Genomic DNA, 17763 nt, shown 5'->3' with positions numbered 1-17763 from the left:
CCAGGACAGGCTCCAAAGCAACACAGAGAAACCCTGTCTTGAAAAACCAAAAAGAAAAAGAATTAAATCCAATAAAGCATTGTGCAACCTATCTCAGGGGGGTCTTTATTACCCCATTTTGTTTATTAAGCATTTCTTTTAAAGTACAATTAGATCTTTCTATACCTGCTTGTCCTGTAGGAATGTGTGTTATACCTGTAATATATTTTACATTGTAATGTGCAAAAAACTTTTTCATTTTACTAGAGACATATTCTGAAGCATTGTCTGTCTTAATTTGTACAGGTGTTCACATGATGTCTAATTATACAAGTGTAATTATATCAGCCTTTTTAAAATTCAAAGCAGTGGCCCATCGAAATCCTGAATATGTAACTATGATATGGTGTGCATATTTTAATTTTCCATACTTTGTAAAATGAAATACATCTATTTGCCAAATTTCATTTCTTTTGAGTACCCTTTCGGCTAATTCCTGCAGGTAGTAGAGTTTGGTTATACAAAGAACAAGTAGGGCATTTCTTTATAATTTTCTCTATTTGTTATCAGGATGGAAAAGTTTTTTTCTTTTTTTTGTTTTTGTTTTTTTTCTTTTTGGTTTTCTGAGACAGGGTTTCTCAGTAGAGCTTGGAGCCTGGCCTGGAACTACCACTTGTAGAGCAGGCTGGCCTCGAACTAACGGAGATCCACCTGCCTCTGCCTCTGCCTCCCAAGTGATGGGATTAAAGGCACGCGCTACCACCTCCCGGCTGTAGTACTCTTTTCTAAAGCCTGTATTTTATCACTCCTATTTCTCCTATTTGGCACATTTATCAAACCACTCTTTTAATGATAAAATGTGAATTACCAGACTGATAATATTCATAACTGACATTATAACAATCCCAACAAAATTGTTTAGCTCCTCATTTATTTTTTTCTATTTTGCATCCCATCCATAACAGCATTCCTGTATTGTGATATTGCCAATCTTTAACATGGGAAAGGTTTTAAGATTGTCCTTCCCCTTATTCTTTTACCTTTTTTAAGTTTACTCACTTATTTAATAGTCTAGTTTACCGTTTAAAAGTTCCCTAGTACCTTACCAGTTGGGATGCTGCTCCTTGGAAGGTAGTACTGTGGACTTCCCTGGAAGCATGAGTAGCATGAAGGTGTTTAGATGTAGTGACGACGTTTGAACACCAGGTGGAGCAGGTGCGGCACCAAGATAGCTCAGGCTCAGTAAGCTAAGTGAATGCTCAAAGCTGCTGGGCCAGACTCTACCCCAGTTCTTGTGCTAAGCAGAATCCCTGGGGGTGGGTGTGAGGAGGCACGCCAAGGTATGGATGCTCAAGGACCAGAACATGCCGCAGAGCCTGTGCGAACCGGGCAGAGTCAATTCGGGAGGACGCCCAGTGGCTACAAGCGGCTAGACCATAGAGCAGGCAAGCAAGGAGAGCGCAGGGGCCTCAGGGCAGGCGCCTCCGGGCTAAGCAGAAGGTGCTGGGGGTAGGGGCTGGGGGTGAATGCAGGGACGCTGAGAAAGCACACTCAGGGAGCTCCGGGAAAGTGGGGAGGGAGTACATGCGTGCCAGGAGCGCTGGAGCCATGGGATGCCCCACTTTGGGCACCAGATGTTAAGAATTTCTTTATGGTCTATTAAAATGCAAAACGTCGTACATAAATATTAAAAACAAAAGAGGAACCTAAGCAAAATCACAAGCCACTGTTTACACCCGCTGTTGCTTGCTTCCTCGCTACGTCGGCTCTTCCTCAGTCAGACCCATCCCAATGAAAACCCTGTCTCTTGGACCAAATCGTTCCTCTCAATTGGCTAGCCGACCAGTGACAGAATTCCCCGAAACAAAGATAGCCACAGTGCCACACCTCCCTCTGATCTGGAAGCCCTTGGTAAGAAATCAGGAAGCTGTCAAGTGGTGGTAGTGGTGGTGCACACCTTTAATCCCAGCACACAGGAGGCAGAAGCAGGCAGATCTCTGTGAGTTTGAGATCAGCCTGGTCTAGAGATAGTTCCAGGACATCTAGGTTTGTTACACAGAGAAACCCCGTCTTGGGGGAAAAAAAGACAGGAAACACAACTCCCTATTTCAGTGATAGAATTAAACTTTTAATTTTCTTTCTAGAAACTTACAAATTCCAAATGATAGATATTTTTATATTAAAAAGATTCTTCTTTTAAAAGATAACACAATTTTCTCTGACAAAAATCATAGGAACTCTTCAGACCCCATGAGCAACCATTAGGCTAGGCTCACAACCTGGTCCCACCCGCCCTGGATGTGGGCTTCGGAGAGGAAAAGTACGGTAACAGTTTGGTCACCAGAGTAAGGTTCAGATGGCTGGGATTTCCAAATCCACATTCAACATTTCTGGTGTGACTATAGGCCTCTCTGAGGAAGGAGGCAATATTCCATGAAGAATACTGCCTCCTGAATACAGTTTTTATATTTATTTATTTATTATGTATACAATATTCTGTCTGTCTGTATGCCTGCAGGCCAGAAGAGGGCACCAGACCTCATTAGAGATGGCTGTGAGCCACCATGTGATTGCTGGGAATTGAACTCAGGACCTTTGGAAGAGCAGGCCATGCTCTTAACCTCTGAGCCATCTCTCCAGCCCCTCCTGGATACATTTTTAAAAAATACGCCAAGTGGTGGTGGCACATGCCTTTAATCCCAGCACTTGGGAGGCAGAAGCAGGTGGATCTCTGTGAGTTCAAGGCCAGCCTGGTCTACAGAGCGAGTTCCAGGACAGGTTCCAAAGCTATAGAGAAACACTGTCTTGAAAAAACCACACACAAAAAGAAAAAAGAAAAAAATACAATGTTTGTGTGTCAAATGTGCATCCTGGGGCAGAGGATGTAGTTCAGTTGATACAGTGTTGATTTAGCAAACATGATACCTTCGGTGTGATTTTTAGCACTGCAAAAAGTGGGCGTGATGGCTCTTTTGTAATTTCAACACTTGGGAGGTAGAGACAGGAGAATCAGAAGGGCAAAATCATCTTCATCTTCAGCTGTGTTTGAAGATAGCCTGAGTTACAAGGGATCCTATCTTTAAAAGAAAAAAGAAAGAAAACTTTGTATCCCATCATGCACTCCTGTAACCTCTGCAGTCCAAAGACTACAGCTGGAAAATTGCAAGGCTGTAACCCTCCAAAAGGGAAGAGACTAACCCTCTCTGAGAAAAACCCAGTGCCAGGTTTTCACTTCCTTCACAGCCTTGGAGACTGTCTCTGCCCACCAGACAGGGCCCTTCTGTGCAAGAAGGACAGGGTCCCAAGAAACCCGGCTGCACTTGACCCAGTAAACTGGGGGCATCCAAGGACAGCGAACCCCAAGAAGTGGGAATAGCTCGTTACCTAGAGCTTAGCAGAGGAAGATTCAAACTCTGCCAGTCGCTTGACGTCATTTGGGAATGTCATCCAGCTGCCACCATCAACCACCAACAAAATCCCTGAGACATAGGAAGCCAGAGGGCTGGCCAGGTACAGCACGCTGTGGGCAATCTCCGTCTTGTTTCCAAGTCTTTGCAGAGGGCTTAAAAGACCCTTTAATTTCAAAGTGTCCTGAGGGCCCCCTGGAAGGCAATAGGAAGTGGGGACCCAGTCAGCCCCTAGAGCACAGTGTTCACTGCTCCCCCAGCCGGCACTCTGCCTGACCCACATCTGGAAAAGGGAGTTGTTCTACCAGGACCCTAGCAGCAGAGCAACGCAAGCGCAGAGTGACACAGAATGTACAGGAGGGAAGGGATGCCTTCCAGCAATGAGGGTATGGAGACCCTAAGAGGAGGCCAAGTTAGACAAGGGAGAAGGCCAAACATTTGAATAACTTCTTGACTGGAATGAGACAAAGTGTTTGTTGTTTTTGTTTGTTTGTTTTCCAAGAGAGGGTTTCTCTGTGTAGCCCTGGTCATACTGGAACTCACTCTGTAGGCCAGGTTGTCCTCGAACTCAGGGATCTGCCTGCCTCTGCCTCCCGAGTGCTGGGATTAAAGGCATGTGCCACCACTGCCTAGCTGAAGACAGAATGTTTTAAACCCTGCTACAATTTGAGAAGCTTTGATGGGTGTCCCAAACTCCCAAAGAGACTTACCCAATCGCCGGATCCCCTCGGTGCCACTGATGGGACCAGGAGCCAGGCTGTTGACACGGATATTTTGGGGACCCCACTCCACAGCCAAGTGTCGTGTCATAGCATCTGCATGGAAGAAATGTGCACAGGAGGGGAGATCGTTGGGCTGTGCTGCCTGTGAGGTGGCCTAAATGCCGCAGAGAGCTCAGGATCAAGTTTAGCCTCTACAGTGCCCACAGCTAGGACCAAGTTCATTGCAGATTATCAGCTTCCACGGATCATCAAGAGGATAATCCACAGGGAGCACTCATACCCACGGCTGCCTTGGCAGCGCCCGCATGGAGCTGTAGCGCCTGGCCCCGCATACTGAGAGTGGCAGTAATGTTCACAATCACTCCTCCGTGGTCCTAAAACATACAAGGGATGGCGTTGAGTGGATAACCACAGGAGGAAAGGCCCCCGCCAGAAGGATACCCACCCGGAAGAACTTCTCATAAAGCACACGCGACACATTGAAGGTGCCAATGGTGTCGATGTCAACCACAGTCCTAAAGGCATTGAAAGACAAGGCGCTGGCAGGGCACAGGAAGTTTCCAGCTGCACCTGGAGAAAAGAAGGGGGAAAGCTGGTGGGTGTGGCCCTGAGAAGACATGGTGCTAGTGGGTTGAGCCCTGAGAAGACAGGACGCTGGTGGGTGTGGCCCTGTCTCAGGAAAAAAAAAAGACTGAGCCTTAATGTATGATAATAATTTCGATTATTCAACAAATATAACATTTGAGTAATAGCAGATATTGTGAAGGGATTATATAGTTATATAGTGTTATGCCTAAATTATTCTGTAAGGCTATGCAATCACTTTTTTTCTGGGCCAATGACAGTAACCAGGGCTTTTTGCATGATGAGATCCATTCCCAAATCTATTACTTTGATTTATTGTTTATTTATTTAGAGAAATACAGGGTCTCTCTATATAACTTTGGCTGTCCTGGAACTTACTATGTAGACCAGGCTCGCCTCAGACTAAGAGATCTGCTTACATCTCTGCCTGAGTGCTCAGATTAAAGGCCTGTGCCACCATGCCTAAGGAGGCAGCCCTATATATACTTTTATACCTTTATGTTAACATTATATATATATATATAACGTGTGTGTGTGTGTGTGTGTGTGTGTGTGTGCGTGTAGTGTGTGTGGGTGTGCATGTGCCATGGCATATGTGTGGGGTCAGGGGACAGACAACCTGTGATCATAAATTCATTCTTTATTTCCACCATGTGGGTCCCAGGAATATGACTCAGGTCTAAGCTACTGAACCACCTCACCAACCCACTTTTGTTTGTTTGTTTTGTTTGTTTTTTTTCAAGACAGGGTTTCTCTGTGTAGTTTTGGATCCTGTTCTGGAACTCATTATGTAGACCAGGCTGGCCTTGAACTCACAGAGATCCGCTTGTTTCTGGGATTAAAGGCGTGTTTCACCTCGGCTACCAGCCCACTTTTTACAGTGGAAATCTCAGTACACAAGAACACCTCTGAACTGTGACTTAGGTTCACAGGGCACCCAGCATAGATTAGGCTTTGCTGACCAGCCACTCAAAGAGCAAAGCTTCTCCAGGACAGAGCCTGCAGCCTGAATCTTGCCTCCGGCAACTGTGAGGCCACAGTTGAGCCAGGACAAGCACCTAGGCTCTTTGGCACATCCCTGCCCCTGGTGACAAGAGTTCTGGAGGTTCCAAGCAGCACTATCGACCTCTGAGAAGACTCTGACCCCACTTATTGCTGACTCACAGTTAATAAGGATGTCGATTTTGCCAAACTCCTTCAGTGCCTGGTCCACAGCAGTCATGACAGCTGGGGGAACTCGGACGTCCATAGACAGAGGGAGGCACCGCTTTCCAGTGGCAGCAACCAGCTTTTTAGCAGCCTGGGCAGCAGAAAGCAGGAGGGTTGGCTAGCAGTCTCAGCCTGGAGAAGCAGCCTTCAGACCTCTATGGAAATGATACATTATGCTAGAAACCCAAGTTTGCTGTAGAACCCTGCCAACGGAGCCTTGGCTTGAAAATAACCACCTCCTGGGGCCATGGCCCCTGGTGGATGTTGGTAAGACATCCTGAATTCTCTACAACCTATCATCTGTCCCAGATCCCACCGTCTGCCTACCCTGTAAGCATTTCCCACCTAGATGGGTGGCATGAAGGCCTTCACAATGCTGGTGATACTACTGAAGAATTCTGAAACCATATTACTTCCAAAAACGTGACCCAATAAGTACACTTCTGAAAAGGCAAAGGTATCTTTTCTTTTTTTGAGACAGGGTTTCTCTGTAGCTTTGGAGCCTGTCCTGGAACTAGCTCTTGTAGACCAGGCTGGCCTCGAACAAGGCAAAGGTATCTATGAGGGTCCATTTTCACTGAGTTCCCTACACAAGAAGAAACAGATTTTGGTGGTTTTAGACCCTGGGCCTCAGGACTCTTCCCCACCCACGTTCAGAACCCCAGTCTTCCTCTCACCGTGGTCACTCTTGGCAGACTCCTGCTGGCGATGACAGTGTGGCAGCCATGCCTGCAAAAGCGGATGGCAGCCTGAGGGGACAAGTTAGAGGGACACACCCTGGGGGGCACCTACCAGGCAGGACTCTACAAGGAACTCCCCCGCGAGCTTCTGAGGCCGAGGCATGAATCAAGGCTGAAACATGACTGGCAGCAGGCACAGGGACTCAGGCAAGGCCAAGTAATTCTGAAAGGACTGCTGGATGCCATGGTTGCCCACTACTGGGTTTCTGCAATATGTTTCTGGCTTGGGGTATTCTGACCCAGATACTGTGTACATGGCAGAGAAGGTGTGGCGGGCTCCTGGTGCCAATCCCAGACCTGTGCAGGGCCTGCTGGGGCATTGGCATGGAGGACAGAGAGCCCATTTTGAGAGAGAGAGCCTCATGGTGACAATTGGGACTACCCGCTACACAGGTTCCACCAAAACTACACTAACTTATCTAATCTTCATGATCAGATAACGCACAGACCTTTGTTCTGCTGAGAAGAAATTGCATAAAGCTTCAAATAACAGGCTACTACCTGGAGTCAAAATCAATTCTTGTGGGATTCACTTCAGGTTGTGGAAAGTAGAGCACAGGGGAGAACTGGAGAAAGGCTCTCCCACCTCCGCCTCAGCCAGCTTCAGTAGCAAGTCCCTAAGCCTCTCCTGACGCCACATACCTGTCCCAAGAGATCTCTGCCACCGTAGCAGCCCCCTCACAGCCTATGAAGCGCTGAGGATAGTTGACAGTGTCACCCACCTCTAGGAGACTCCAAAGTCTTCCCCCCCCCCCAAGGCAGCGTCCAACCACTTCCCAAAATCCATTAGGGTCCAGTCAAAGGAAAGTGGTAGGGAGGGTACCAGAGCAGTGTGTACCTCATGAAAATCTCAGCGATCCGGAAGCCAATCCCAGAGCCACCACCCGTAATAAAGGCCACCTTGTCCCTTCAAAAAAGGAAAATGTAGTCATTTTTAAGTTATTTGTCTCTATGAGTGTTTTGCCCATGTGCCTACAGATGGTGTAGTCCTGTGTGGATGCTAGGGACCAAAGCTGAGTCTTCTGAAAGAGCAGTAAGTGCTCTGAGCAATTGAGCTATCTTTCTAGTCCCTCGAATCTACTTTAAAACCAATGTTTTAAGCCGGGCGGTGGTGGCGCACGCCTTTAATCCCAGCACTCGGGAGGCAGAGGCAGGCGGATCTCTGTGAGTTCGAGGCCAGCCTGGTCTACAAGAGCTAGTTCCAGGACAGGCTCTAAAGCTGCAGAGAAACCCTGTCTCGAAAAACCAAAAAAAGAAAAAAGGAAAAAAAAAAAAAAAAAAAAAAACAATGTTTTAGCCTGATGGAGGATGCATGTCGGTAATTCCAGTACTTGAGAGGTGGAGGAAGGGGAATCAGGAGTTGAAGGCCAGCGTGAGCTACATGAGATTCTGTCTCAATAAATAAATCACTGGCCAGGCAGTGGTGGTGCATGCCTTTAATCCCAGAACTGGAGGCGCCGGGTAGGGGGGATGGGGGTGGGGTACAGAGACAGGCAATGATCATCTCTGTGAGTTGGAGGCCAGCCTGATCTACAGAGAGTTTCAGGGCAGTCAGGTCTACACAGAGAAACCCTGTCTAGAAAAACCAAAACAAATTAAGTAAATAAATAAATCAGTGTAAACAGAGGGTAAAGAGGTGGACGAAGGAGGACTTTGACCCCATGGACATTAACCCAGTGTGGTTGTGAAAGAAATATGCTCCCGCAGAGGATGGAGTCTAATAGGTTTCGACGAAAATCCCTAGCCACAAATCTGCAATCTTTAAAGTCTTTTATTCTTGGGCTAGAAGTTTGAGGGTGAGGGGGAATATTTAACCTAAAATGCTCTGTGTAGTAAGGTCTCAAGTGAGACGTTTTCAAAACGAATCGGCTTCCTAACTCAGTCCCTCATCCCATCCTTTCAGAACCCCAAGAAACTTCAGGTCTATGATCGCCCAAGGAGCAGGGTACTGAGCACCCGTCCTTTGTGCTGTCACATCCAGCAGCAGTTCCATTTGACCCCTGTTTCCCCAACCCCGGATCGCTCCCTGGTTCCCTGCTTTAGCTCACTGGAGAAGGTCCGGGCAGAAGAGGTGGTGGTATTCAGAAAGACAATCGTCTTCCTCAACGTCGGGCGGCTGCTGGGCCATGACGCTGGGTGCCGGCTGGAGTGACGAGGGCAGTAAAACTGGGAACCAGACCCTACCTTTCCAACGCAACACACTGCGCTCTGCAAGCTGCTCGCTCCGCCCAGAGCCCAGAAACATTCAGGACCAGAGTCCCACCCCCGCGCCACCCTGCCCACCAGGCTCTCCCTGCAAGGAGGCCCCGCCCACAAGGAGGCTTCTGGTCCCTCCACGCCTTCCTATCCCCGCCCACCAGCTCTTTCCATTCCACCCCGCGGGTACCCCACCCATGGTGGCGCGCGGCCTGCTGGGACTATGGGAGGAGGCGCTGACGCAATGCCTGCTCCGGCCTGTTAACCCCCCCTACCCCGAGTCCTTTCCCAGTTGGATGTCCGTGCGGCCGCCTTATTCGAGAACCCAGGCTCGCTAGACTCTGTTGTATCTACTGTGGAAGTCGGGACTCCTGACGAGCACCGCTCTGTCTCTTGGACACTCCCTCCCAGTGCGAGAGGATCGGGAGCCTGCAAAGCCAATAGATCCCTCGCGTGGCTCGCCCGGGTGAAAAAAAATCCCAAAGTGACCGTCTTGGTGGCTGGCAAGGATCACTGCACTTGATCCAGATTCTCAGCAGACCGGTGCTGAGAACCCAGGAGTGGGTTCCATCGTCAAGATTTCAAAAAGTGAAATGACTTGTCAGTTAGCCTCCGAAGCGGTCATGTGTAGCAGCTACTTGTGTTAGCCACTTCAGGATCCGGGGTGAGATGTGACGTGCTGTATCAAGCAGCGGTCGCTGTCACAGACCACACCAGGTCTGGCGTGCAGGTTGCTCTCTAGTGCCTGGGTTGCTTTGAGAGAAAGATGAGGGTAGCCGCTGAAGTGTAAGCCTCTGTTCCGACCTCAGGAGACCTGACACAATACCCACAAGGCCTGGCACCCCTACCCACAGGCTCCCTTCCTTGAAGAGGCCGTAGGCCCCACCTATCCCTTGCCACCATCCTCTCTCAGAAGAATCACATCATACAGGCAGGAGCTGCAACAACTCCAGCCAAGGAACTCCGTTTGGATTCTTGATCTCCTGGCCTCACACTCTTGCCTGGCTCATATATTTACCAAAGTTAAGGGCTCCTTCTCATGGGAGAGTAAAACTATAACCTTCAAGCCTACTGTTTACACTATGTATAAAAAACACTCATTAGGGGGGCTGGAGAGATGGCTCAGTGGTTAAGAGCATTGCTGGAGAGATGGCTCAGTGGTTAAGAGCATTGCCTGCTCTTCCAAAGGTCCTGAGTTCAATTCCCAGCAACCACATGGTGGCTCACAACCATCTGTAATGGGGTCTGGTGCCTTCTTCTGGCCTGCAGACATACACACAGACAGAATATTGTATGCATAATAAATAAATATTTTAAAAAACACTCATTAGGGTGCTAGAATAAAGCAGTTTTCTCGGGATATGACTGGCAGTTTTCTCTGGATATGACTACTGGACATCATGGAGCAGGCATTGCCATGGTGACCGATAAGATGCTGGGCCCTGCAGTCATATCAGTAAAATAAGGTAGCTAGGAATGGGGTAGTGGCAACTCAGAGCATCACAGGACTCTTGCCTTAGATTCCCCACATAGTACTCCTTCCTACTCTCGGGGGTCTTGGGACAGGTTAGAGTATTTAAGAGGTAGGTTGACTGAAAGCAAGATTCTACCATGTAGTTTCCTTGATGTCATTACCCCTGGAGGGTGGGACTTTGTAGTGGTTCAGCTGTTCTCAAGTCACCCATGCTTCTGCAGCTAACCAACCCCTCACCATCATCCACGTCTCCATCAGTGCAGTAAACTCACGGGTTCTCCAGGGTGGGAATGGACGGAGTTGTTACTCTTTCTTCACATCGCCCCAGGCAAGGGCACACAATGCTGAGATGGCAGAAATAAGCGTACCATTCCCGTTTAAAGCAGAAGATTTTAATGTCTCTCCTTTGGGGCAGGCAAAATCACCTCTGACAATGTCCGAAAGGTTGTCTGGCACTTATAGGAGGATATGATCCAATATTGTGCTGGCTTAGGATACAAGGCACATAAGGTTGAGGCTTAGACTCCCCTGGGCTGGAGTTGGACAAAAGGTGAACAGGGTGTGGATTTGAAGATGGGCAGGGTGTGGGCTTGGGTTCTTGTTGGCAGAGGTAGTTGGTCATGGAGGAACACTGAAGAACAGCAGGCCGTTCAGACCCTCAGGCTGGGCTGCAGCTGCTGTGGTGACCGCCGTCTGCCCAGTTCAACAGTTCACTGCTCTGAAACCATAGCTGGATCTCCCTCTGGGCACCCTCCACAGAATCGCTGGCATGGATGACATTCCTGTGGGAGGAGGAAAAGCACGCCCATGCCTCAGTGAGAGGGGTCCCAGGAACAATTCGCCTCCAGCCTCTGTCCCTGTCAGGGAACAAGGTGACCGTACAGAAGAGAAAGGATGGGCTATGGTGCCATGGCCTGTAATACCAGCACTGGAGGAGCTGATTACAGAGGGAGACCCAGTCTCAGAAAGGAAAAGAGAGGGGGCGGGAATGGTGGCTCAGCAGTGAAGAGTGCATTCTCTCGCAGAGAACCTGAGCTTGGTTCCCAGCATCCAAATAGGGCGGCTTCAAACTACCCATAACTCCAGCTCCAGGGCATCTTAATACTCCCTCTTCTGGCTTACACAGGCACTGCGGGCCCATGCACAGACATTCATACACACACACACACACACACACACACACACAGAGAGAGAGGGGGGGGAGAGAGGGAGAGAGGGAGAGAGAGAGAGGAGAGAGAAAGAGAGAGAGACCCACACACAAAAAAAGAAGGAAGATGAGAGATGCAGCTCAGTTGACAGAGTGCTTGTCTAGCATGCAGAAAGCCCTGACTTTGATCCCCAGCCCGACATAAACCAGGCCTGGCAGTGTATGTCTGTACTTGGGAGGTAGAGGCAGGAAGATTACAAGTCCATGGTCATCCTCAGCAAGAGGATCAGTTTGAGAGCAGCCTGGATTACATGATATTCTATCTGGGGAAAAAAAAAGAGGGAAAGGAGGAAGGAAAAGTGGGTAGACAGTAACAGGGGCTGGAAATTTGCATCTAGCCTGGCCTCCGTTTCTTGCAAGCTCAGAAGTCAGGCTATACACCAGCTTCTGAGAGCTGCCTTTTCCTACCAGTCATCAGAGCCAACCCCTCATGGTTGTTGACCAAAACAGAAACTAAAGAGTCAGGTAAACACCCTGTGTGATGGCACACGCCTTTAATCCCAGCACTCGGGAGGCAGACGGATCTCTGTGAGGCCAGCCTAGTCTACAAAGTGAGTTTCAGGCAGCCAGGGCTACACAGAGAAACCCTATCTGGGAAAAAAAAAAAAAGCCAGGGAAAAAAGTTTAATCAGACAAGGCAGCATACTGTAAGTTAACACACAGGTTGGTAGAGGCCCGAAGATAAGGAGTTCAAGACACCTCAAAGCTAGCCTGGCCTGACATTTACCTCAAATAAATACATAAATAAATCTTATAATAAATACCCCACTATCAGAAACTTTCAGCCCAGCAAGACACCCAGTTCTCAAGAATCTGTCTTCCCCTGCCCCCCTCCCCGCCAAAAAAAATCCCAGAGTATCTCTTGTGTAGCCCTGATTGTCCTGTAACTCACTCTGTACACCAGGCTGGTCTTACATTCAGAGATCCACCTGCTTCTGCCTCCTGAGTACTGGGATTAAAGGTGTGCACCACCACCCCCAGCTTCACGGCTCTGTCTTACATGCCAGCTGCCATCCTAAACTAGCCTTCTTTACCCTATATTGGGAGACAAGGGTGTTGGGGCCTCCATACCTGCTGATGTGAACACTGAAGTCTCCCCTGATTGTCCCTGGGGCTGCCTCGGTTGAGTCAGTATGTCCTATCATGGTCCTTGAGATGTGAACCACATTGTGCCCTTCCCAGACCTGCAGCACAGACATGTGGATTGGAGGGAAGTTGGGGGACCCCAGGTGGGCTCAATCCAAGCCCTTTCTTTTGCTTAGGGGAAGACCCCACACACACCCACTCCATTGCCCCTGCCCTGCTGTACCATGGCCACCACAGGCCCGGAGCTCATGTAGCTGATAAGGGCTGGGTAGAATGGCTTCCTCTGCAGGTCCCGGTAGTGCTCAGCAAGGATGCTTTCTGGTGCCTGTGTGGAAAGAGGGGAAAGAAGAACCCTTGGAGAGTAAAGCCCCAATTAGCGTCCTGAGTTTGGGGCACCTTTCAGACACAGCTACGGAAGCTAGCTCCCAGAATGATTAGCTCCCAACCCTTGCAACTGCCAGTGCTAGGAGACTCTAGTGACAACGCGGGCCAAGGGCTGGTACCTGCAACATCTTCATCCCCACCAGCTTGAAGCCCCGCCTCTCAAAGCGGTGTATCACAGTCCCCACTAGCCTCCGCTGCACCCCATCTGGCTTCACTGCAACCAGGGTACGCTCCTGGGGCCAGGAAGGCCCTCCTGTTAAAAAGAAAAAAAAAAGAAAAAGAAAGAAAAAGTCAGGGGTGAAGATGCTCCACATTTTCAAGTCTGTTTCACCTAGATCCCCGACAGAGCTCAGACAGCACAGGACTGGAAAGTGCCGGCCACCAAGTGGGAAGGTGTGGATGAACAAAAACGACCAGGAGCTGCCCTGGTCGTAGCAGAAGCTGCCTAAGGTGGAGATGGTTTTCCCCAAAAGGCTCAGATAACTTAAAGAGCAACCAGGCCCGTTAATGATGCCCCCGGGAAGAAACCTTGAGCCTAGCTTCACATGATTCCGGGGTGCCACGCTGTGTGAACCCCAGGCCTGCACACTAGGAGTTCACCCTTTGGGTGTGGAGAAATGGCATGAGACCAAGGATAGTTAGCGGACCACTTCCAGGTGGCCTGAGTACTGGGGACCAAGGGATAGGAATTGAGAAGGAAGGTGATGGGGTGGGGGGTAAACCACATTGCAGGAGAGGAACTCAGCTGCCAGGGGATTCAGGTTACCTCTCAAGAGAACACTGTTCTGATTCTGTGGCCCCAGGACACACTGAGTGTCTCCTCCAAGATGAAATGCTACTTTGTTTTGTTTTGTTTGTTTTTGAGACAAGGTTTCCCTGGGTGATCTGTAACTCACTCTGTAAACCAAGCTGGCCTCGGACTCCTCTGCCTCCTGAGTGCTGCTATTAAAGGCAGGCGCCACCACCACGGGCTTAAATTCTACTTTTGAGAGGGTCCTAGCCCCCAGTTGTCTCGTAAAGTGTACCAAAGAAAGAGGAAACACCAAGTTAAGTTAGAAAGGAGGGACCAGGCTCTATCCTCAGGCCACAATGGGTGTCCACTACAACTCAACAGGTTGAATTATACCCGTTTGTTCTCCTACCCAAGATAACGGGGGACCCTGCGAGATGACGGGGGACCCTGGGTAACCCAGAGCTCTGCCGCCATGTATCTTAATGAGACTGTTCAATTCCCAGGGTGCATTTTGTGGCTCTCAGAAAGTGCCCCATAAATGGGTTGCAAGCGCAGTGACCCCAGGAAGCGGCCGGGTTGTCTTAGGCCTGCTCCGGCTTAGGTAGGCTTTCAATACCTAGGAACAACGGCTCTGTGGAGAGAACGTGATCCCCCCACCCACCCCCACACACCCTTTCACGAGTGTGTTAGTCTCCCCGCCTGGGCTTTGGCTTTCTTCTGCTAAAAGCCCTGACCCCTGTTGGGGGTTGCGCTTGCACGATCCTCCGGGACAAAATCAAGCCTTGGGCTGTCGCACGTGCGCAAACAAAGGCCGCGCGGAACCCATCCGCCCAGCTCCCCACGGGTGCAGGACTCACCGGAACTGGGGCGCACCAGCAGGCCTGGAATGCGTGGCCCGCACAACAACGCCCGCAGCACGGCGCGCCCAAAGAGGCAGCCCATTGCGCGGGCCGGAGGGGCACAGAACGCAGTGTGCTCAGGGCAGAGGGCGGTACCACTCTTCGGCCCGCCCCTCCGCCCCTCCACCCCAAGGGGCCCGGCGGGGCCCCTCACCCTGTTCCCCAAGAGCCTGCCAGATCCGAGCTTTAATCTTCGTTTAAAAAAAAAAAAAGAGGAGGAAACCGGCTAGGGTACAGTTCAGTGATAGAGCGCTTGACTGCCATGCGCAGAGCCTTGTGCTCGACCTCCTCAATACTGCAGGGGGGACAAAATAAATAAATAAATGCAACTGTTCATTCTCTGTTTAGATTATACTCCTCTTCATAACGCACGAACGCTGTAGTATACTTCTTGGAGAATAGCCCTCGTAAATATCAATTGGCTCTGTTTGGTTGGGTTTAGCAGTTGGACTACTTGTCAGTTCTGTTCCCTCGTTAACTTTTCAAACTATTTATTTATAATTCCTGCTGCTGTCCCTGAGCTCCATATATAGCATAGGCTGGCTTTGAACTCTTGATCTTCTTGCCTCTCATGTCCCTAGTGCTGGCATTACAAGAATGCTCTCCCAGACCAGACTCAAATTATTTATTCATTTAACATTTAATTGATGATGATGGGGGGAACTATTTCAAGACAAGTTTTCTCTGTGTACATTTGGAGCCTGTCCTGGAACATGCTGTGTAGACCAGGCTGGCCTCGAATGTATAGAGATCCACCTGCCTCTGCCTCCTGAGTGCTGGGATTACAGGTATATGCTGCCGCCTCCTGGGTAATTTATTATTTTTTGAAACAGGATCTCACAAACTGTCTGAACTTGAAAAAAAAATATACTGCTGGGAATGGAGAGATGATTCAGGGTTAAGAGCACTGGCTGCCCTTCCAGAGGCGTAGGGTTTGATTAGCTCACAACCATCTGTAACTCTAGATCTAGGAGATCTGACACCCTTCTCTGGCCTCCTTAGAGGCCAGGCACACAGGTGGTGTCCAGGTAAAATATACACAGGCAAAATACCTATACACATAAACCAAATAAACAAAATTAAAGAAAAAAGTTCTGTTATAGCTAGGTTCAAGAACTGCCTGGATGCATAGTAGGAATTTGTGTTTAAGACCTTACATTCAGTCCCAGCACTGATGGGAAAAAGACAAAACAGAGAGGAATGATGAGGTCTGTTTCTGTTGCCCAGGCTGACTCCAACTCCTAGGCTCAAGCTATCTTCTTGCTTCAGCCTCTGGCCCATACTACTCTTCCTGTCTCTCTGCCTTTAATTTAAGTACTTAGTCCATTAATATTTAAATGTTATTGCTATGTTTGGATTCATGTCTACTTATTTATTTATTTAGGGTTTTTTGTTTGTTTTTTTTAGCAAGACAGAGCTCATGTATCCCAGGTTTTTTATTTCTCCATTTTATTATTACTATTTAACATGTTTTTCTCCTTTCTTTCTTCTTTTCTTTTTCTTTTTTTCCTTTTCTTTCTTCAGATAGGGTCTTATGGTGTATCTGGCTGGCCTGGAACTAGCTATGTAGACCAGGCTGGCTTCCAACTCACAGAGTTCCATCCAAGTACTGGATTAAAAGCATTGGCACTTGGGGCTGCAGAGATGAGTGTTCTGCCAGAGGACCTGAGTTCAATTTCCAGCAACCACATGGTGGCTCACAACTATCTGTAATGAAATATGGCACCCTCTTCTGGCCTGCAGGCATACATGAAGGCAGAACTCTGTCTCTGTCTCTCTCTGTCTCTCTCTGTCTCTCTCTGTCTCTCTCTCTCTCTGTCTCTCTCTCTGTCTCTCTGTCTCTCTCTCTCTCTGTCTCTCTCTCTCTCTCTCTCTCTCTCTCTCTCTCTCTCTATATATATATATATATATATATATATATATATATAATCTTTAAAAGAAAAAGCATTGGCACTGGCTGGGTGTGGTGGCACATGCCTTTAATCCTAGCACTCGGGAGGCGAGGCAGAGGCAGGCAAGTCTCTGTGAATTCAAGGCCAGCCTGTTGATAAGAGCTAGTTCCAGGACAGGCTCCAAAGCTATAGAGAGACCCTGTCTCGAAAAACCAACCAACCAACCAGCCAAACAAATAAATAAATAAAAACAAATTAAAGTAATAGTTAATCATCATCATCATCATCATCATCATCAATGCAGGGTCTTGACTGATTTTGAAAGCCAGCACTCCCAACATTAAGGGGTCTCTTAAATTCAAGGACTACAAAGTGAGCTTTAGGTTAATCTAGGCTACAGTTTGAGACTCATCTCAAAACTGGGTGGTGATGATGCACACCTTTAATCCCAGCTAGTCTTCAATTCTTGTTGAAACGCTGAAGAAACTAGAGTCTGGTGTTGGCCAGTGATGGGAGCAGTAGCAGCACCACCAAGAAAAGGAGGCAAGCAAGTGAGGAACCTAGCTCTTGTCTCTGATCTTTTTATATTTGCCCCTCCCTCAACTATGGTGCAGCCTCTGGGGGAAGTTCTTTCCTGTCAGTTAATCCTTCCTGGAAGTGCCTCACAGACCAGACCAGCTTGTCTCTTAGATAACTTGAGTGAGATCCTATTACACTGACTACCAAGAACAGTGGTGGCACACTCCTTTTAATCCCAGCAGTCTGGAGGCAGAGGCAGGTGGATCTCTGTGAGTCTGAGGCCAGCCTGGTCTACAGAGCTAGTTCCAGGTAGAGAACTGTCTTGAAAGACCAAAAAGAAAAAGAAAAAAAAAAACCGATTAACCATGAAGTGGACAAATGAACTGTCATGTCTTGAATGTTGGGTACTGATAAACCAGAAGACGGAAGGTGCAGACAACAGCCTCAGGCGAACATTCTGCTTTGTGGTGAGCTTGGGGTAAGGTCCATTTGTGCCGGAACATGGGACCAGACAAGTATCTTTACCCCATTCCAAGCAGTTCAGCGACAGGGGTCATCAAGCATCGTACTTTGGCTTGAAGGCTCCCTTTGGTACCTCCCACCAGTTTGCTGACCTGGCAGATGGGAGCAGCTACCCCAGGCCCTCCTCATGGAAGCAGCCCTCATTCCCGAACACTTCCTGCGGTAACTTTAGCAGGGGTGGAAAGAAGGCTAAAGGGAAATTAGAGTTC

The 17763-nt window shown here is 48.7% G+C and overlaps 2 protein-coding genes across 2 annotated transcripts; both read right to left on the bottom strand.

The window, feature by feature from the left end:
* Positions 1–2934: 2934 nt before the first annotated feature.
* Decr2 (2,4-dienoyl-CoA reductase 2) lies at positions 2935–8878 on the bottom strand. The gene is made up of 9 exons (XM_038326136.1): positions 8691–8878; positions 7481–7549; positions 6580–6631; positions 5858–5993; positions 4554–4678; positions 4389–4482; positions 4097–4201; positions 3364–3581; positions 2935–3056 (listed from the first exon to the last, which is right to left on the bottom strand). The coding sequence occupies exons 1-8, from the start codon at positions 8768–8770 to the stop codon at positions 3364–3366; spliced, it is 879 nt and encodes a 292-aa protein (XP_038182064.1). The 5' UTR covers positions 8771–8878; the 3' UTR covers positions 2935–3056.
* Positions 8879–10688: 1810 nt separating this feature from the next.
* Positions 10689–14804, bottom strand: Nme4 (NME/NM23 nucleoside diphosphate kinase 4). Its single transcript, XM_038327468.2, has 5 exons — positions 14580–14804; positions 13109–13242; positions 12829–12930; positions 12591–12703; positions 10689–11094 (listed from the first exon to the last, which is right to left on the bottom strand). The coding sequence occupies exons 1-5, from the start codon at positions 14662–14664 to the stop codon at positions 10971–10973; spliced, it is 558 nt and encodes a 185-aa protein (XP_038183396.1). The 5' UTR covers positions 14665–14804; the 3' UTR covers positions 10689–10970.
* Between the last annotated feature and the right edge of the window lie 2959 nt (positions 14805–17763).

The sequence above is a fragment of the Arvicola amphibius genome, chromosome 4, assembly GCF_903992535.2.
Source record: "Arvicola amphibius chromosome 4, mArvAmp1.2, whole genome shotgun sequence".
NCBI lineage: Eukaryota > Metazoa > Chordata > Mammalia > Rodentia > Cricetidae > Arvicola > Arvicola amphibius.
This window is presented reverse-complemented; position numbering and strand designations above follow the sequence as displayed.

Coding starts and splice junctions, on each gene's coding strand:
- Decr2 (XM_038326136.1), bottom strand. CDS start 8,770: ATGGCCCAGCAGCCGCCCGACGTTGAGGAAGACGATTGTCTTTCTGAA. Junction 7,550..8,690: donor TTCTGCCCGGACCTTCTCCA/GTGAGCTAAAGC, acceptor CCTTTTTTGAAG/GGACAAGGTGGCCTTTATTA. Junction 4,483..4,553: donor TTTATGAGAAGTTCTTCCGG/GTGGGTATCCTT, acceptor TGTATGTTTTAG/GACCACGGAGGAGTGATTGT.
- Nme4 (XM_038327468.2), bottom strand. CDS start 14,664: ATGGGCTGCCTCTTTGGGCGCGCCGTGCTGCGGGCGTTGTTGTGCGGG. Junction 12,704..12,828: donor CCGGGCCTGTGGTGGCCATG/GTACAGCAGGGC, acceptor TCTGTGCTGCAG/GTCTGGGAAGGGCACAATGT. Junction 11,095..12,590: donor TTCAGTGTTCACATCAGCAG/GTATGGAGGCCC, acceptor CTCCTCCCACAG/GAATGTCATCCATGCCAGCG.